The 20,986-nt window shown below is 37.0% G+C and overlaps 4 protein-coding genes and 1 pseudogene across 4 annotated transcripts in view; all 5 read right to left on the reverse strand.

The window, feature by feature from the left end:
* The window catches only part of LOC109185796 (receptor-like protein kinase 5), a 7,539-nt gene extending 6,921 nt beyond the window's left edge, over nt 1-618 (reverse strand). Inside the window, exons 1-2 of the mRNA XM_019335743.1 lie at nt 205-618; nt 8-148 (exon numbers count right to left, since the gene is read on the reverse strand). Of these exons, the coding sequence (XP_019191288.1) occupies nt 8-148; nt 205-618 (555 nt within the window). The remainder of the gene's footprint in view (nt 1-7; nt 149-204) is intronic.
* A 4,524-nt stretch (nt 619-5,142) lies between these two features.
* On the reverse strand, nt 5,143-11,068 carry LOC109185798 (annotated as a pseudogene).
* An 806-nt stretch (nt 11,069-11,874) lies between these two features.
* LOC109185812 (receptor protein kinase CLAVATA1-like) lies at nt 11,875-13,111 on the reverse strand. The gene is made up of 2 exons (XM_019335756.1): nt 12,507-13,111; nt 11,875-12,424 (listed from the first exon to the last, which is right to left on the reverse strand). The coding sequence occupies exons 1-2, from the start codon at nt 13,093-13,095 to the stop codon at nt 12,099-12,101; spliced, it is 915 nt and encodes a 304-aa protein (XP_019191301.1). The 5' UTR covers nt 13,096-13,111; the 3' UTR covers nt 11,875-12,098.
* On the reverse strand, nt 12,495-14,130 carry LOC109185813 (probable LRR receptor-like serine/threonine-protein kinase At4g20940). The gene is made up of 2 exons (XM_019335757.1): nt 13,804-14,130; nt 12,495-13,731 (listed from the first exon to the last, which is right to left on the reverse strand). The coding sequence occupies exons 1-2, from the start codon at nt 14,114-14,116 to the stop codon at nt 13,265-13,267; spliced, it is 780 nt and encodes a 259-aa protein (XP_019191302.1). The 5' UTR covers nt 14,117-14,130; the 3' UTR covers nt 12,495-13,264.
* A 3,312-nt stretch (nt 14,131-17,442) lies between these two features.
* Nucleotides 17,443-20,783, reverse strand: LOC109185810 (systemin receptor SR160-like). Its single transcript, XM_019335753.1, has 2 exons — nt 17,954-20,783; nt 17,443-17,873 (listed from the first exon to the last, which is right to left on the reverse strand). Exons 1-2 carry the CDS (start codon nt 20,757-20,759, stop codon nt 17,536-17,538), a joined length of 3,144 nt encoding a protein of 1,047 aa, XP_019191298.1. The 5' UTR covers nt 20,760-20,783; the 3' UTR covers nt 17,443-17,535.
* Nucleotides 20,784-20,986: the final 203 nt, after the last annotated feature.

Below are 20,986 nucleotides of genomic sequence, written 5' to 3' on the forward strand. Positions count from 1 at the left end.
ATTGTGCCAGGTTCATATCCTCATTTCCTGTCAGCTGCTTCTCTTCCGTTGTCAATTCCGAGAGTACTACGCCAAAACTGTAGATGTCGCTCTTCGCGTCCACTTTTCTTGTTCTGCTGTATTCTGCATTCCCATGATATATGTGATTCTGCAGGTATAAAAAGCAGTGGGAATTGAAGTGATGAAGATATAAAAAAAATGTACCCGGGCAATGTAACCAAAGGTTCCCACAATAGCAGATGCTGTTTCTGGATCTCCTTCACTCGCCATCATCTTTGCCAGTCCAAAGTCTGCAATCTTGACATTGAAGTCAGAGTCGACGAGTATGTTACTGGATTTGATATCTCGATGAACAATGGGTGGACTGCAATCATGATGCATATAGCAGAGGCCTTGTGCAGCTCCAATGGCAATTTTTAGTCTTGTCTCCCAGTTCAAGACTTGAGTAGTTAAGCCTTTCTTCTTTCCATGCAACCATTTATGAAGGCATTGTTTGTCCATGTATTCATACACAAGAAGCTTTGTCGTCTTTCCTCTGATGCAGCATAGCAATTTCACTATGTTGTTGTGCCAAATTCCCCCAAGGATCTTAACCTCTGCTATGAACTGTTTCTCCATTAATCCATGCCCTTGCTTTTGTTCATGCCTTATACTTTTAACAGCAACTCTTTGGCCTTTCTTGGTAATCACTCTATATACTTTTCCTGACCCTCCATTTCCAATCAAATTTTCATCTATCAAACCACTCCAAAATATCCCATTTATTGAATTCCAACCTTTGAAATGAAATCATACTCCATTCTTCTCCATCACTTTGTTTTCTCCTTCCCACCCTAGGTCTGAACACCAGTATCAGAATTCCTATCCCAATGATGAGTACTACTGCCGCTGCAATCACGACACAAGTTACAATCCTCGTATGATTTGGTTTCGAAGGTTGGGTTTTGTTTGATTTACTTAGCTCATTGGAACTTCTGCAGTTTATGTGGCAGTGGAATTGTATAATCCCGAAAAGCTTTGGGAAGGGCATGTTGGGAGTTCCATAACCATTTGTTCAGAGCTAGAAAACAGCTGTTCTGAACATAAATTCACATGATCAAGGCATGTGTCCACAAATTTTAGCTTTACTAGCTCGTAAGGTATTCTCCCAGAAAAGTGGTTCTTGCACATCCTAAGGGTTAGTCTCGCATCCCACATATGGCTAACAGATTCACATATGTCTCCGGAAAATTTGTTATATGATACATCAATATTCTGCAATTGATGTAGTTCTCCAAAGCCTCTTGGAATACTTCCACTCAGATGATTATGAGAAAGATCTATGCTACTCAGACTAAGCAAGTCAAATAATCTAGCAGGAATTTCACCAGTCAAATTGTTTGAGGCAAGTGAAAGATGAGAGAGTTGATGCAACCGCAACAATGTAGCAGGTATTGGACCACTCAAAGTATTCATGGACAAATTTAAGTAGCTAAGGTTGTAAAAATTTCCTATATCATCTGGTATTGATCCATTCAAATGGTTACTTGAAAGATCAAGAGACTCCAAACTATAAGCCACCATGGGTGTTGATATCTCACCGGAAAACATGTTGTGTTGAAGATTTAAACTACGCAGGGTTTTCATGGAAAACAACTCACCTGCTATTTTTCCTGCCAAATGATTTGTGGATAGATCCAAGGTTTCAAGCTTTGAGCAGCTGGAGAGGTTAGCTGGTATAGTTCCCCAGAGACTATTGAACTGAAATTGATTGAAACAAGGTTGTTGAGCTGGCATATAATAGTTGAGGCCGGGAATGATCCTGGGATGCTCATTCCAGAGAGAGATATCCGTGTGACACTTGCATTGAAGTTGCATGAAATTCCAGGCCAGTCACATGGGGAGGAAATGGAGTTCCACTGCTCAAATAGTGAAAATGGATACCCCCAGTGTTGTTTTAGGATAAGTAAAATAGCCCTTTCATCGTCCCCATGAGTGGTTAAAGATTGTGAATAATTTGGGAAGGAGAAAAGGAGCATGAAGAAGAAGAAGGCATGATGAATAGGGTGGTGCACCACCATTTTCAGCTAATAATAATAAGATGGTGAGGATCGAAGGAGCTAGCAATTGCTCTCGTCTATTATGTTCTTGTATATCAAAGAAGTTTACTGTCCAAAGTCCAACTTTGACTTGAGAGTTTTTGAACAAGTTAGTGGTAGATAGTTTCATTAAACTCACAATTAAAAACAATAATGTATTTTCACAATTTCTTTTTTGGGAGATTAAAATTTTTAATTTTGGATTCTTCATTGGGGTTTTTTTTTTCTTTATTTTATTTATTTATTAGTTTTGTATAGATGTTATATAATATTAGATGAATGAATATGGAGAAGTGTTAGACCGTCGAGAACATGAGCCTTAGGATTTGCTTCAACCAATCATACTGCCCTCCCTACTCCAACTCCGACTTTGGACAGCTGCCACATTTGAATGATTTGATTATTCCATATTTGAAAATTTAAACAGAGTCTAATTTTTGGCTATGTTTTTTTTTTTTTTTTTTTTTTTTTTCCTTAAAACCAAAGAACAGAATTTATATTAAATCACCAAACAAACTGGAAATACAACTAGGCAATCAAGTTTGGTATTGTTTTGTTCCGAATATGAAAAAACTTTGAACATAAAAGTTGCAGGACACTCTCTTAGCTTTCCATAGTCACTTGAATCACCTTGATTGGACTTTATATTAAGGAGATATGATCAAAACACTATCAACTTGTTGCAAGACAAATTCCTCAGGACGTGTCCGAATTGAATGTTATGATATTCTGGTATGAATGCATCCGGAATCTCTCAAAATGTTCAATATTAAAGTTGTTGAGGACTTCCTTATCTTTCCTTTGACACTTGAATCATCTCATTTGGACTCCCTATGAGGACTACTCTTCTTATACTACTATTGAATTGAAATCGTTCATAAATCTTAAAACTCACTACCATTTTTGTTCCCTTACTTTTGAACAATGGAATAAAAAATGATGAAGAAAAAAATAAAAGAAATCATTCTTTTTTATTTTTTATTTTTGAAAATAAAGAACTAATTCATTAATCATAAGTTGAAACAGTTACAATAAAAATCGATAAAATGATAAAACATTCTTTACAGTCAAACATAGAAACAACTTTCCTAGCAATGCTAAAAGAAACTTGAATCGCAAACTGTGTTACAAAATTGAAGCTGAATTCAATGGAGTAACTTGAAGCTTCTTTGATGTTGTTAATGATCTGGCTATCCAACACTGACTCTATTTGAGAAGTCTTGCATACCACCTGAGTAACTATTGCAGCTCATCTGTCCGTAGACAATATCTTTATTAATCTGAACTGCATATCATGGTTCAGATCTTGTTCGTTGCTCAAGATGAGATAAACATACGCCTTGATAAATTAAATCGTTTCACATTAATGAAAAAAGAACTTGCCAAAGAAATGAGAGAGAATAAGTCGCCAAAGAAGCGAGAGGAAATAACTTGTCAAAATAACTAATACACACACTCACATATGTGCGTGTATTATATATTTTTATATATATATTTATTTATTATTAATTAATTAATTAATTTGATGGCAATATAATTTGCTACCAAATAAAAAAATAAAAAAAATCTTCTACTTAAGTACAAAGTATTTAAAATTCAATTATAATTCGTGTTCTTGTTTATAATTTGTCCCTCAAAAATTAGTCCTGACTATGAGAATGACTTGATTGGTGTATTGCTCGATTTGAACCATAAATTACGTTGGGTGGACTTGGACTTGGAGTCTACATACTCTGCTAACGGATTTCTAAACCAAAATTCAATTTAAATACTTTTCTTTTAGTGTAACATATTTGGACCAGAATACCTAGAATTGAGTTAATGACCCGGCGTTTACTTCAATCAATCGTTATGCTGTGAAACCGCCTTGCAAAGTATACAATGTTCTATGTTCATAATTATTGAATTATATGTTCATAATTATAAAGGTATATATTCATATTTTTGAATTTCATATTCATAATTATTCAACTCTATATTCACAATTACTGAACTATATGTTCATAATTATAAAGCTATATATTCATAATTTTTGAACTTCATATTCACAATTATTGAATCTCTATAGTCATAATTGCAGAACTATATGTTCATAATTATGTTCACAATTCTATGTTCATAAGTATAGAACTATATGTTCATAATTTTTGAACTTATATTCATAATTATGAATAGTTTTAGAACTGTGTCCACCTTGCAAAATCTGCAATCTTAGTATTGAATTCAAACTCTGGGACTTTAAGAGTATGTTGCTAGAGTTGATATCTTGATGCAATCATGGTGTATATAATTGATCGTACGAGCTTGAAGACGCAAGCGAGGCCTGTGAACTGGTAAACATGCTTCATTAATTCCTCCAAATAGTTAAGTTGCAGAGTGAATTCCATTTTTGGTCCTAGTGTTATAGGGGCGTTTCCAATTTCAGTCCACTTTAATTTTTTTTGCCACTTTACAACCACTGTTATTGAATGTGTTCCACTTTTAGTCTACCGTTAATATTTTCGTCAAGAGGCCGTATAATCAAAGGGTATTTTGGTCTTTTTATGTTTGTCTCTTCTCTTTTAATCCAGGCACTTCGTCCTCCTCCTCCGATATTCGAAGATGGCTCTTCGAACAACGAGAATAGGAAGCCAAACCTACATTGTTTTGTTCGTTCCAACATGGGCCGGCGAGGTTTCTTAGGTTTTAGGTTTAATGTTCTCATTTCTTTAGTCAAACATAGTCTTGGATGAGAAGAAATGTCAAAATACCCCTAGATTACACGGCCTCTTGATGGAAATACTAACAGTGGGACTAAAAGTGGAACACATTCAATAATAGTGGTTATAAAGTGGCAAAAAAAAATTAAGGTGGACTAAAATTGGAAACGCCCTATAACAGTAGGACCGAAAATAGAATTCACTCTTAAGTTGCATGCATGTTTCAATTCCTGTGAATATTATTAATTTTGGAATTTCAATAATGCAATTACTATTGAGCTCCAGAAAGTTTATTTATCACTTTAACATCTAAGAAAATCAAGGAAAAAAAGTGGAGTTGCATTATGAATTATAAAGGATCCAGCATAACTGCACTGTGAGTGCAATAGTGAAATTAAACTAAACAAACCATTGCAAAATATTTTGCATTCAAAAGTAAAGTGGAAATATTATATTGTCTATTGGTTCTCTAAAGACAGATGAGTGTTTTCGCTGTATCTTTGAAGAATCTGTGAAATATCTTTCATGGACGGCCTGCTTGATGGGGAATTCAAAGTGCATGCAAGGCCTAATTTGAAAACAGCGATCATTGCCTCCAGATAACGTGGGTCCTTGATCTCCTCATCTAGGGCATCTGCAGCTGAGTTCCCTTCTCTTTGGTGTTTGTGTGCCCATTGTGCCAGGTTCATATCCTCATTTGCAGGCACGGCTTCTCTTCCAGTTGTCAATTCCAAGAGAACTACGCCAAAGCTGTAGATGTCGCTCTTCGCATCCACTTTTCTTGTACTGCCATATTCTGCATTCTCATGATATATGTGACTATGCAAGTATAAAAATAAGTGGGAGTTGAAGTGATGAAGATATAAAAAAATGTACCCGGGGCAATGTAACCAAAGGTTCCCACAATAGCAGATGCTGTTTCTGGATCTCCTTCACTCGCCATCAACTTTGCCAGTCCAAAGTCTGCAATCTTGACATTGAAGTCAGAGTCGACGAGTATGTTACTGGACTTGATATCCCTATGAACAATGGGTGGATTGCAACCGTGATGCATATAGCAAAGCCCTTGTGAAGCTCCAATGGCAATTTTTAGCCTCCTCTCCCACTGCAAGACTTGAGTAGTTAAGCCTCTTTTCTTTCCATGCAACCATTTGTGAACACATTGTTTGTCCATGTATTCATACACAAGAAGCTTTGTAGTCTTTCCTCTGATGCAGCATAACAATTTCACTATGTTGTTGTGCCAAATTCCCCCAAGGATCTTAACCTCTGCTATAAACTGCTTCTCCAAAATGTGGCCTTCGTTTCTTTCATGCCTTATACTTTTAACAGCAACTTTTTTGCCTTTCTTTGTGATCACTCTATATACATTTCCTGACCCTCCATTTCCAACCAAATTTTGATCCGTCAAACCACCCAAAATATCCCATTTATTGAATCCCAATCTTTGAAATGAAACCATACTCCATTCTTCTCCATCATTTTCCATTCTCCCTTTCCCTGCAAGTCTGATCACGAGTAACTGAGTTACTAACCAAATGAGTACCCCTCCAATTACACCACAACCTATAATGATGTAATGCTTTTTCTTTGATCTACTAGACTTTGAAATTGAACTTGGACTTGATTCTTGGCCATAATGAGGATGATGGCAATCATAAAGGCCAGAATTATTGGCAAATGATTTTTCAGGAATTAATAAAAATTGAGCTGCACAAGGTATCGCTCCAGAAAGTTGGTTATTAGACAGATCAATACCTGTAAGAAATATGAGATTGGTCAAAGTTTGTGGAATTGAGCCATTGAGTCGGTTGTATGATAGATAAAGGCTTTCAACATACTCCAAGCCTCCAAGTTCTTGAGGTATTGGACCAGAGAGATCATTATGCCCTAAATTCAGAATATTGAGATACTGCATGGAACCTAATTCCTTTGGAATACTGCCTTCCAACTTATTGTATGAAAGGTCAAGGAAAATCATGGATCCATTGTGGTGAAATATTGGTATTGAAAAACTGTACTTGTAATGTTTAGTACTGTTGCAGGGGTTCCTGGTTAAAATCCTGTCCAGGCGATCCTCTGTAATCCCATCAAATTCGAAAAAACTTGTACTTTGACAATATTCACTTCCATCATACCAAATAAACCTAAATTGCTTCACAGGTAATATTGCAATATTGCCAGATTGTTTGAACAGAGCAGGGGGAATAGACCCATTCAAGAAATTGGTGTTCATATCCAACCAAAATAAGCTTCTGCAATTCCCCAACTCAACAGGAATGCTCCCAGAGAGGGAGTTTTTTGCCAGCTCCAGAATACTTAGATTAGACAAGAGCCCTAATGAAGCTGGTATAGCACCACTCAACAAATTATCCAACAAAGAAATGAATTTCAAATTAGTACAGTTGCTGAGACTTTCAGGGATTGACCCTGACAAGCCATTGAAAGCAAGAAGCAGTCTTTCCAAAGACTGCAAGTACCTCAACTCCAATGGGATTTCCCCCTCAAGCTCATTCAACCAAATCAACAAATCCTTGAGCTTCAACAAGGACCCGAGGCTAGATGGTAAATTCCCTTTAACGTAATTAACGCTAAGATCAAGAGATTCCAATTGGGAACAGTTACTTAGACTCTCAGGTATTGGACCAGTAAACAGGTTATTTTGAAGGTACAACACTTTCAAGCTATTCTTAGGGTCTTTACAAATCCCAGAGGGTATCAAACCAGAGATGTTATTAGAACTCAAATCTAAGGTCTCTAAGTTTACCATGCTAGACAATGACTCAGACAAGCCTCCAACGAAATTATTGAATGATAAAACCAGTATCTTCAAGCTAGTCAAATTTAGTAGGGTTTCAACAGGCAACTTACCAGAGAATCTATTTTTGGATAGATCTAGAAGTTCCAAGGTTGAGCAATCACCAAGGGTCTCAGGAACCACACCTACTAATCCGTTGGAAGACAAGTCCAATTCCACAAGAGTTGTACATAAATCTCCTGGTATATTTCCTGACAAATAATTTGCAGATAGATCCAACTCTTCAAGCTTTGAGCAGCTGGAGAGGTTAGCTGGTATAGTTCCAAAGAGACTATTGTTACTGAAATTGATTGAAATAAGTTTGTTGAGCTGGCATATAATAGTTGAGGTCGGGAATGATCCTCGGATGTTCATTCCAGTGAGAGATATCCGTGTGACACTTCCATTGAAGTTGCATGAAATTCCAGGCCAGTCACATGGGGAGGAAGTGGAGTTCCACTGCTCAAGTGAAGATGGATTTCCCCAGTATTGTTGTTTTAGGCTAAGTAAAATACCCTTTTCATCATCACCATGAGTGGTTAAAGATTGTGAATAATTTAAGGAGGAGAAAAGGAGGATGATGATGAAGAACATCAAGGCATGATGATGAGGATGCAGCATTTTCAAACAATTATAAGCTAATTAATAAGACCAGGTGTGCTTCTAAGCTCTTAATGTAATATAATGGTGATGAGAATTAGGACCCTTAGCTTAGCTGAATTGGTCTTCCTATTCTATTCTATTGCTTGCTGCTCATCACTCACTTCCTTTACTACTGAAAGAGTCTGACTTGGTCTATTGTTGTTGACTTGGACTTGGACTTGGAGTTAATCATATCTGAACTAAATTTTGGATTATCCTAAATATAATAATATTTAGCAACTCCATCTGCCCAGTCCATATCTACACCAAAATTCACTTTGGATACTTTTAATTTAGGTGTCAAATATTTAGACCGGCCTGGAACAATTCAAACTGAGTTTAATTAAACATACCTGAAACTCCGACTTTTTTCTTATTATGTTCTTGTATATTCAAATGAGGTGGCCGTCCAAAGGTAATTAGAGCTAAGATCAAGAGATTCCAATTAAGAACAGGTACTTAGACTCTCAGGTATTGGACCAGTGAACATGTTGTTCTGAAGGTACAGCACTTTCAACCTATTCTTAGGGTCTTTACAAATCCCAGAGGGTATCAAACCAGAGTCATTATTAGAACTCAAATCTAAGGTCTCTAAGTTTACCAAGCTAGAAAATGAGTGAGATAAGCCACCAACAAAATTATTGAATGATAAAACTGTTAGACATTATATGGTAGAAGAATATTTGATATGATCTCAGTATAATATCTTAGGATAGTGTGTATAATATCTTAGGGATATTATTGATCCTTACCATAGTTAGTGTGCATAGCCTAGTATAAATATGTGTATCCTCTTGACTCAATTGTATGGAATACAGAGATTAGAACATGGTATCAAGAGCCACATAAAGAAAAAAAACACAGAATTTTTTTTTTTCCTCTTTCTGCTTCTGCGCACGGTGGAGGTTTGGGTCGGAATTGTCGCCGGCCGTTTGTCGTCACCACCATCAGGAGCAGAGTCGCCGGTCGCCGATAGGCCGGACTGCTGAATTCGACGTGATTTCGCCCGGCGAGTGGCCCTCACGCGCCACCTTCGTCCCTTGCCGGCTGTCCACGCGCCGGCGCGTGTGCGTCACTCCGGCGCCGGAATCCACTCCGGTCTACTTTCCCGAGGTCGCCCGGTCTTCTACGTCGCTGCTCTAGGCTCGGTTTTGGCATTGGAGGTCCCGGTAATATCCCTCTTATTTTTTGCTTTGCTAGACAGTGAAGTTGTGTGGCTGTTTGTGTGTTTGTTGTGGCTTAGAGGTCTGATTCTGGAAGTTTGGTTGTCTGATTTGAGATATCTTCTTGTTGGATAGCCTAATGTCTGAGCCTAAGTCTATAGTTGTGTCCGATATTCTTCCAGTTAATGCAAGAATCACAGAACACAAATTAAATGGCTCAAATCATTTGGATTGGAAATGAACCATTAAAATATATCTGCTAGTATTGACAAAGATGCCCATATGACTGCCACCCCACCCGAGGAAACCAATGTCTTCAAGCTAGTCAAATTTAGTAGGGTTTCTACAGGCAACTCACCAGAGAAATTAATGTTGGAAAGATCTAGAAGTTCCAAGGCTGAGCAATCAACAAGTGTCTCAGGGACCATACGTCCATACCTGAAAAGTTGTTGGAAGACAAGTCCAATTCCACAAGAGTTGTACATAAATATCCAATATGCCCTGGAAGCTCCCCCTGAAAATCATTTCCCCATAGGTACAAATACTGCAAACTCCCACTAGGCAGCTTAGCAACACTACCCCAGAACATATTGTTGGAGAGATTGAGGAAACTGAGGTTGGAGCATGAAGAAAGGAAGGCACCAATATTACCAATGAACTTGCTGGATGATAAATCAAGATGTTGTAAACTAGAGCAGTCTTGAAATGGAGGAAAATTTTCAGAGAAATTATTGGCAGAAAGGTCCAAATATGACAAATTCCTAAAACTCAATTCCGGAATTTTTCCTGATAATTTATTACCCTTCAGAGACAACAAGTCAAGATCGGGAAAATCACTGGGGGACAGCATAACAAATATGTTCTGCCCTTAAATTTTGTTGTAAGAAAGATCAAGACTTTGAAGTCTAATGGTTGCTCCACCTGCAGCAACCTCCCTCCCAGGAGGGTCCATGGAGTTGCTGGAAAGGTTGAGGGACTTGAGATTATTGCACCGACGACCAAGGCTATAGATATCAGAAACAGGCCCTGAGATGAAGTTTTCAGCTAGATCTATGTAGCTAAGAGAAGCAGAGCATTGGGATTTTAAGGCAGAAGTGAGAGAGCCGCTGAGATTGGTGTTCTTCAACACAAGGTTCTGCAAGTTTTCAAGACTAAGCAAGTAAGTAGGAACCAAGCCAAAATCTACGCTGAGCATAGTGTCTGTGAGATGTATAGAAGAGACCCTTTGAGCCCTTGCATGTAATACCAGTGAAGCTACAGGGATTTTTAGAGGATACCCAGTTTGAAGTGGGCTTTGGTTAAAAATGCTAGCTTTGAAGGATAATAGCAACTGCGAGTCCCTGTAAAGCCCATTGAGAGCAGTTGGTGAATATGAGCAACATAAGTGGAAGAAGAAAGATGGAGATTGAGTGCTGGTGTAAATAGAGAAAGAAAGCATTGTAGGGAAAACTAGTGTAATTAGGCCTCATCTTTGGTTTCTGCAAGTATATTATATATGGGTTTCTCAATCTTTTCATGGTCCTAGTTTTAGGCCAAGTGAAATAGCCCTTTCAGTGGTTGAAGAATGTGAATTTGGCAAGGAGAAATGGAGGAAGAAGAATACAAGGCATGATGAAGAGGCTCAGCTGCAGCATTTTCAAACAATTAATTAAGCTAAAAGGACTGAAAACCAAATCTATTGCTTAATGTGACCCAGAAATTAATTGGAAAATTATTGTGTGGACCATGAATGCAATATACATTTTTAATATACTAAAAGTACATTATTTATGTACTGAATGTACATTATTTGATAATATATAAAAAATCATGTACTTTCAAATAATGTATTTTATGTATACTACTTTCAAATAGATAAAAATGAGTTAAGTACGTGCGCCTTGTTTATGTTAATTATCTATTTCTTTTATTCATTTTTCTTCCTCAATTTTTTGCTCTTTAATTTAGAGAATAGATCTATCAATACTTTTTTTTTTTTTTTCTTTCTTTTCTTTACTTGAGTTTGGCTTGATTTCTTACACGGAGTGACATTTGTTTGGGTTTGTTGGGTGAAATATTATTTGGGTGAAATTCTATATAATTATTGGAGGACTTATAGATGTTGATATTCACATTCACTTTTCTTGTGTTGCCACACTCTGCAGTATAGTGCTATGTGATTCTACTAGGTGTAGAACACATCAAAAAAATTTAAGTGTTAATTGAAGATATGAAAAACATACTTGGGACAATGTAACAAAAGGTTCCCACACTAGCATGTTTTTGGATTTGTTTCAATTGCTGACATATTTGTTAATCCAAAGTCTGATTGAATTCAGACTCTGGGACTTTAAGAGTATGTTGCTAGAGTTGATATCTTGATGCAATCGTGGTGTATATAATTGATCGTACGCATGTGAGGCCTGTGAACAGGTAAACATGCTTCATTAATTCCTCCAATGGTTAAGTTGCCTGTTTCAATTCCTGTGAATATTATTCATTTTGGAACTCCAATATAATTACTATTGCGCTCCAGAAAGTTTATTTATCACTTTAACATCTAAGAAAATCAAGGAAACAAAGTGGAGTTGCATTATGAAATATGAATTATGATGGATCCTGCATAATTGCACTGTCAATGCAATAGTCAAATTAAATTAAACAAACCATTGCAAAATGTTTTCTAATGGGACAAGTCCATTCAAAAGTAAAGTGGAATATTATATTGTCTATTGGCTCTCTAGAGACAGATGATTGTTTTCGCTGTATCTTTGAAGAATCTGTGAAATATCTTCATGGACGGCCTGCTTGATGGGGAATTCAAAGTGCATGCAAGGCCTAATTTGAAAACAACGATCATTGCCTCCAGATAACATGGGTCCTTGATCTCCTCATCTATGGCATCTGCAGCCGAGTTCCCTTCTCTTTGGTATTTGTGTGCCCATTGTGCCAGGTTCATATCCTCATTTCCTGTCACTGCTTCTCTTCCCGTTGTCAATTCCGAGAGTACTACGCCAAAACTGTAGATGTCGCTCTTCGCGTCCACTTTTCTTGTTCTGCTGTATTCTGCATTCCCATGATATATGTGATTCTGCAGGTATAAAAAGCAGTGGGAATTGAAGTGATGAAGATATAAAAAAAAATGTACCCGGGGCAATGTAACCAAAGGTTCCCACAATAGCAGATGCTGTTTCTGGATCTCCTTCACTCGCCATCATCTTTGCCAGTCCAAAGTCTGCAATCTTGACATTGAAGTCAGAGTCGACGAGTATGTTACTGGATTTGATATCTCGATGAACAATGGGTGGACTGCAATCATGATGCATATAGCAGAGGCCTTGTGCAGCTCCAATGGCAATTTTTAGTCTTGTCTCCCAGTTCAAGACTTGAGTAGTTAAGCCTTTCTTCTTTCCATGCAACCATTTATGAAGGCATTGTTTGTCCATGTATTCATACACAAGAAGCTTTGTCGTCTTTCCTCTGATGCAGCATAGCAATTTCACTATGTTGTTGTGCCAAATTCCCCCAAGGATCTTAACCTCTGCTATGAACTGTTTCTCCATTAATCCATGCCCTTGCTTTTGTTCATGCCTTATACTTTTAACAGCAACTCTTTGGCCTTTCTTGGTAATCACTCTATATACTTTTCCTGACCCTCCATTTCCAATCAAATTTTCATCTATCAAACCACTCAAAATATCCCATTTATTGAATTCCAACCTTTGAAATGAAATCATACTCCATTCTTCTCCATCACTTTGTTTTCTCCTTCCCACCCTAGGTCTGAACACCAGTATCAGAATTCCTATCCCAATGATGAGTACTACTGCCGCTGCAATCACGACACAAGTTACAATCCTCGTATGATTTGGTTTCGAAGGTTGGGTTTTGTTTGATTTACTTAGCTCATTGGAACTTCTGCAGTTTATGTGCAGTGGAATTGTATAATCCCGAAAAGCTTTGGGAAGGGCATGTTGGGAGTTCCATAACCATTTGTTCAGAGCTAGAAAACAGCTGTTCTGAACATAAATTCACATGATCAAGGCATGTGTCCACAAATTTTAGCTTTACTAGCTCGTAAGGTATTCTCCCAGAAAAGTGGTTCTTGCACATCCTAAGGGTTAGTCTCGCATCCCACATATGGCTAACAGATTCACATATGTCTCCGGAAAATTTGTTATATGATACATCAATATTCTGCAATTGATGTAGTTCTCCAAAGCCTCTTGGAATACTTCCACTCAGATGATTATGAGAAAGATCTATGCTACTCAGACTAAGCAAGTCAAATAATCTAGCAGGAATTTCACCAGTCAAATTGTTTGAGGCAAGTGAAAGATGAGAGAGTTGATGCAACCGCAACAATGTAGCAGGTATTGGACCACTCAAAGTATTCATGGACAAATTTAAGTAGCTAAGGTTGTAAAAATTTCCTATATCATCTGGTATTGATCCATTCAAATGGTTACTTGAAAGATCAAGAGACTCCAAACTATAAGCCACCATGGGTGTTGATATCTCACCGGAAAACATGTTGTGTTGAAGATTTAAACTACGCAGGGTTTTCATGGAAAACAACTCACCTGCTATTTTTCCTGCCAAATGATTTGTGGATAGATCCAAGGTTTCAAGCTTTGAGCAGCTGGAGAGGTTAGCTGGTATAGTTCCCCAGAGACTATTGGAACTGAAATTGATTGAAACAAGGTTGTTGAGCTGGCATATAATAGTTGAGGCCGGGAATGATCCTGGGATGCTCATTCCAGAGAGAGATATCCGTGTGACACTTGCATTGAAGTTGCATGAAATTCCAGGCCAGTCACATGGGGAGGAAATGGAGTTCCACTGCTCAAATAGTGAAAATGGATACCCCCAGTGTTGTTTTAGGATAAGTAAAATAGCCCTTTCATCGTCCCCATGAGTGGTTAAAGATTGTGAATAATTTGGGAAGGAGAAAAGGAGCATGAAGAAGAAGAAGGCATGATGAATAGGGTGGTGCACCACCATTTTCAGCTAATAATAATAAGATGGTGAGGATCGAAGGAGCTAGCAATTGCTCTCGTCTATTATGTTCTTGTATATCAAAGAAGTTTACTGTCCAAAGTCCAACTTTGACTTGAGAGTTTTTGAACAAGTTAGTGGTAGATAGTTTCATTAAACTCACAATTAAAAACAATAATGTATTTTCACAATTTCTTTTTTGGGAGATTAAAATTTTTAATTTTGGATTCTTCATTGGGGTTTTTTTTTTTCTTTATTTTATTTATTTATTAGTTTTGTATAGATGTTATATAATATTAGATGAATGAATATGGAGAAGTGTTAGACCGTCGAGAACATGAGCCTTAGGATTTGCTTCAACCAATCATACTGCCCTCCCTACTCCAACTCCGACTTTGGACAGCTGCCACATTTGAATGATTTGATTATTCCATATTTGAAAATTTAAACAGAGTCTAATTTTTGGCTATGTTTTTTTTTTTTTTTTTTTTTTTCCTTAAAACCAAAGAACAGAATTTATATTAAATCACCAAACAAACTGGAAATACAACTAGGCAATCAAGTTTGGTATTGTTTTGTTCCGAATATGAAAAAACTTTGAACATAAAAGTTGCAGGACACTCTCTTAGCTTTCCATAGTCACTTGAATCACCTTGATTGGACTTTATATTAAGGAGATATGATCAAAACACTATCAACTTGTTGCAAGACAAATTCCTCAGGACGTGTCCGAATTGAATGTTATGATATTCTGGTATGAATGCATCCGGAATCTCTCAAAATGTTCAATATTAAAGTTGTTGAGGACTTCCTTATCTTTCCTTTGACACTTGAATCATCTCATTTGGACTCCCTATGAGGACTACTCTTCTTATACTACTATTGAATTGAAATCGTTCATAAATCTTAAAACTCACTACCATTTTTGTTCCCTTACTTTTGAACAATGGAATAAAAAATGATGAAGAAAAAAATAAAAGAAATCATTCTTTTTTATTTTTTATTTTTGAAAATAAAGAACTAATTCATTAATCATAAGTTGAAACAGTTACAATAAAAATCGATAAAATGATAAAACATTCTTTACAGTCAAACATAGAAACAACTTTCCTAGCAATGCTAAAAGAAACTTGAATCGCAAACTGTGTTACAAAATTGAAGCTGAATTCAATGGAGTAACTTGAAGCTTCTTTGATGTTGTTAATGATCTGGCTATCCAACACTGACTCTATTTGAGAAGTCTTGCATACCACCTGAGTAACTATTGCAGCTCATCTGTCCGTAGACAATATCTTTATTAATCTGAACTGCATATCATGGTTCAGATCTTGTTCGTTGCTCAAGATGAGATAAACATACGCCTTGATAAATTAAATCGTTTCACATTAATGAAAAAAGAACTTGCCAAAGAAATGAGAGAGAATAAGTCGCCAAAGAAGCGAGAGGAAATAACTTGTCAAAATAACTAATACACACACTCACATATGTGCGTGTATTATATATTTTTATATATATATTTATTTATTATTAATTAATTAATTAATTTGATGGCAATATAATTTGCTACCAAATAAAAAAATAAAAAAAATCTTCTACTTAAGTACAAAGTATTTAAAATTCAATTATAATTCGTGTTCTTGTTTATAATTTGTCCCTCAAAAATTAGTCCTGACTATGAGAATGACTTGATTGGTGTATTGCTCGATTTGAACCATAAATTACGTTGGGTGGACTTGGACTTGGAGTCTACATACTCTGCTAACGGATTTCTAAACCAAAATTCAATTTAAATACTTTTCTTTTAGTGTAACATATTTGGACCAGAATACCTAGAATTGAGTTAATGACCCGGCGTTTACTTCAATCAATCGTTATGCTGTGAAACCGCCTTGCAAAGTATACAATGTTCTATGTTCATAATTATTGAATTATATGTTCATAATTATAAAGGTATATATTCATATTTTTGAATTTCATATTCATAATTATTCAACTCTATATTCACAATTACTGAACTATATGTTCATAATTATAAAGCTATATATTCATAATTTTTGAACTTCATATTCACAATTATTGAATCTCTATAGTCATAATTGCAGAACTATATGTTCATAATTATGTTCACAATTCTATGTTCATAAGTATAGAACTATATGTTCATAATTTTTGAACTTATATTCATAATTATGAATAGTTTTAGAACTGTGTCCACCTTGCAAAATCTGCAATCTTAGTATTGAATTCAAACTCTGGGACTTTAAGAGTATGTTGCTAGAGTTGATATCTTGATGCAATCATGGTGTATATAATTGATCGTACGAGCTTGAAGACGCAAGCGAGGCCTGTGAACTGGTAAACATGCTTCATTAATTCCTCCAAATAGTTAAGTTGCAGAGTGAATTCCATTTTTGGTCCTAGTGTTATAGGGGCGTTTCCAATTTCAGTCCACTTTAATTTTTTTTGCCACTTTACAACCACTGTTATTGAATGTGTTCCACTTTTAGTCTACCGTTAATATTTTCGTCAAGAGGCCGTATAATCAAAGGGTATTTTGGTCTTTTTATGTTTGTCTCTTCTCTTTTAATCCAGGCACTTCGTCCTCCTCCTCCGATATTCGAAGATGGCTCTTCGAACAACGAGAATGGGAAGCCAAACCTACATTGTTTTGTTCGTTCCAACATGGGCCGGCGAGGTTTCTTAGGTTTTAGGTTTAATGTTCTCATTTCTTTAGTCAAACATAGTCTTGGATGAGAAGAAATGTCAAAATACCCCTAGATTACACGGCCTCTTGATGGAAATACTAACAGTGGGACTAAAAGTGGAACACATTCAATAATAGTGGTTATAAAGTGGCAAAAAAAAATTAAGGTGGACTAAAATTGGAAACGCCCTATAACAGTAGGACCGAAAATAGAATTCACTCTTAAGTTGCATGCATGTTTCAATTCCTGTGAATATTATTAATTTTGGAATTTCAATAATGCAATTACTATTGAGCTCCAGAAAGTTTATTTATCACTTTAACATCTAAGAAAATCAAGGAAAAAAAGTGGAGTTGCATTATGAATTATAAAGGATCCAGCATAACTGCACTGTGAGTGCAATAGTGAAATTAAACTAAACAAACCATTGCAAAATATTTTGCATTCAAAAGTAAAGTGGAAATATTATATTGTCTATTGGTTCTCTAAAGACAGATGAGTGTTTTCGCTGTATCTTTGAAGAATCTGTGAAATATCTTTCATGGACGGCCTGCTTGATGGGGAATTCAAAGTGCATGCAAGGCCTAATTTGAAAACAGCGATCATTGCCTCCAGATAACGTGGGTCCTTGATCTCCTCATCTAGGGCATCTGCAGCTGAGTTCCCTTCTCTTTGGTGTTTGTGTGCCCATTGTGCCAGGTTCATATCCTCATTTGCAGGCACGGCTTCTCTTCCAGTTGTCAATTCCAAGAGAACTACGCCAAAGCTGTAGATGTCGCTCTTCGCATCCACTTTTCTTGTACTGCCATATTCTGCATTCTCATGATATATGTGACTATGCAAGTATAAAAATAAGTGGGAGTTGAAGTGATGAAGATATAAAAAAATGTACCCGGGGCAATGTAACCAAAGGTTCCCACAATAGCAGATGCTGTTTCTGGATCTCCTTCACTCGCCATCAACTTTGCCAGTCCAAAGTCTGCAATCTTGACATTGAAGTCAGAGTCGACGAGTATGTTACTGGACTTGATATCCCTATGAACAATGGGTGGATTGCAACCGTGATGCATATAGCAAAGCCCTTGTGAAGCTCCAATGGCAATTTTTAGCCTCCTCTCCCACTGCAAGACTTGAGTAGTTAAGCCTCTTTTCTTTCCATGCAACCATTTGTAAACACATTGTTTGTCCATGTACTCATACACAAGAAGCTTTGTAGTCTTTCCTCTGATGCAGCATAACAATTTCACTATGTTGTTGTGCCAAATTCCCCCAAGAATCTTAACCTCTGCTAGGAACTGTTTCTCCATTAATCCCTGCCCTTGCTTTTGTTCATGCAATATGCTTTTAACTGCAACACTCTGACCCTTCTTGGTGATCACTCTATATACTTTTCCTGACCCTCCATTTCCAATCAAATTTTCATCTGTCAGACTGGCCAAGATTTCCCATTTATTGAATTCCAACCTTTGAAGTGAAATGATACTCCATTCTTCTTCATCATTGTCCTCTCTCCCTTCCACTCCACGTCTGAACACAAGTAACAGAATTACTAACCCAATAAGTACTCCTGCAATTACAGCACAAGGTATAATGATGTAATGCTTTTTCTTTGATCTGCTAGGCTTAGAACTTGAACTTGAATTTGATTCTGCAACGCACCGAGCAAGGGGGTATCCACAAAGGCCAGAATTATTAGCAAACCTATAATCTGGAAATGTGTCAAAAGGAGCTGATTGAGGTATCATTCCAGAAAGGTGGTTATTTGACAGATCAATATCCGCAAGAAATGTGAGGCTGGTCAATGACTGTGGAATTGAGCCATTGAGTTGGTTGTGCGACAGATCAAGAATTGCAAAATTCTTCAAGTCTCCAAGTTCTTGAGGTATTGGACCAGAGAGATCATTATGCCCCAAATTCAGAATAGAGAGATAGTACATGGAACTTAATTCCTTTGGAATACTGCCTTCCAACTTATTGTAAGAAAGGTCAAGAAAAATGATGGATCCGTTGTGGTTAAATGTTGGTTGTGTAATGCCCTCGTAGACTCTAGTAAAATTGCAGGGGTTCCTCATTGAAATCCTGTCAAGGCGATCCTGTGTAATCCCACCAAATTCGAGTATATTTCCTGCTCCGTGGCACTGCTCACTTCCATCATTCTTAATATACACATATTGCTTCTCAGTAAGTAATGGCGTTGCAATAAAGCCAGATTGTAAGAACAGAGCGGGTGGGATAGTACCGTTCAAGAAATTGGTGTTGAGATCCAACCATAACAAGCTGCGGCAATGTCCCAACTCAGCAGGTATGTTCCCAGAGATGGTGTTGTTTCCCAACTTTAGAATGGATAGATTAGACAAGGTCCCTAATGAAACTGGTATAGCACCACTCAACAAATTATTCGACAAAGAAATCCATTTCAAATTAGTACAGTTGCTGAGACTTTCAGGCATTGACCCTGACAATTCATTGAAATCAAGAATCAGATTTTCCAAAGACTGCAAGTACATTAGCTCCCTTGGGATTTCCCCTTCAAGCTGATTCATCCAAATTATCAAATCCTTAAGCTTCAACAAGGACCCGAGGCCAGATGGTATCTTCCCATTAAGGTAATTAAAGCTAAGATCAAGAGATTCCAATTGGGAACAGTTACTTAGACTTTCAGGTATTGGACCAGTAAACAGGTTATTCTGAAGGTACAACACTTTCAAGCTATTCTTAGGGTCTTTACAAATCCCAGAGGGTATCAAACCAGACGCATTATTAGAACTCAAATCTAAGGTCTCTAAGTTTACCAAGCTAGAAAATGACTCAGACAAGCCACCAACAAAATAATTGAATGATAAAACCAATGTCTTCAAGCTAGTCAAATTTAGTAGGGTTTCAACAGGCAACTCACCAGAGAGTTTATTGTTGGAGAGATTGAGGAAACTGAGGTTGGAGCATGAAGAAAGGGAGGCATCAATATTACCACTAAACTTGTTGGATGATAAATCAAGATGTTGTAAACTAGAGCAGTCTTGAAATGGAGGAAAATTTTCAGAGAAATTATTGGCAGAAAGGTCCAAATATGACAAATTCATAAACCTCAATTCCCAAATTTTTCCTGATAATTTATTACCCTTCAGAGACAACAACTTAAGATTATAGCACTGACGAGCAAGGCTAAAGATATCAGAAACAGGCCCTGAGATGGAGTTTTCAGCTAGATCTATGTACCTCAAAGAAGCAGCGCATTGGGATTTTGAGGCAGAAGCGAGTGAGCCACTGAGATTGGCTTTCTTCAACACAAGGCTCTCCAGGTTTTCAAGACTGAGCAAGTAAGCAGAAACCATCCCAAAATCTATGCTGAGCATAGTGTGTGTGAGATTTATAGAAGAGACCCTTGATCCTTTGCATGTAATACCAGTGAAGCTACAGGGATTTGTGGAGGATGATACCCAGTTCTGAAATGGTGTTTGGTTAAAAATGGTAGCTTTGAACGATAATAGCTGCTGCGAGTCCCTGTAGAGCCCATTGTGATTGGGAGGAGCTGGTGAAGATGGCGGAAGAAAGAAGATGAGCAACACAAATGGAAGGAGAAAAACAGAGATTGACTGGCTGCAGATAGAAATAGAGAAAGAAAACATTATAGTCTTGTTTGCCTTCATCTTCTTTTGCTGATCCTTGAATGTTGAAACAAGTATGCATATTGAACTCATCCCACAGCCTCGCCATTTCTTGAGCAATTTTTAATTACAAGTCAAATGCCAAGACTGCACACACCACACACTTTGACTAGTAATTTTTTTTAATAGGTGGAGGAATAGTGGAGTATAGTCCATTGTACTCAGTATTATATTTTTTGGGAATATAAGTGTTAAATATGCCATCCATTTCCACAATAAAATTTAATTAAGTTATTGAATTCAAAAAAATGCAATTAGAT

This window comes from Ipomoea nil, unplaced genomic scaffold (genome assembly GCF_001879475.1).
Source record: "Ipomoea nil cultivar Tokyo-kokei standard unplaced genomic scaffold, Asagao_1.1 scaffold1361, whole genome shotgun sequence".
Classification (NCBI taxonomy): Eukaryota; Viridiplantae; Streptophyta; class Magnoliopsida; order Solanales; family Convolvulaceae; genus Ipomoea; species Ipomoea nil.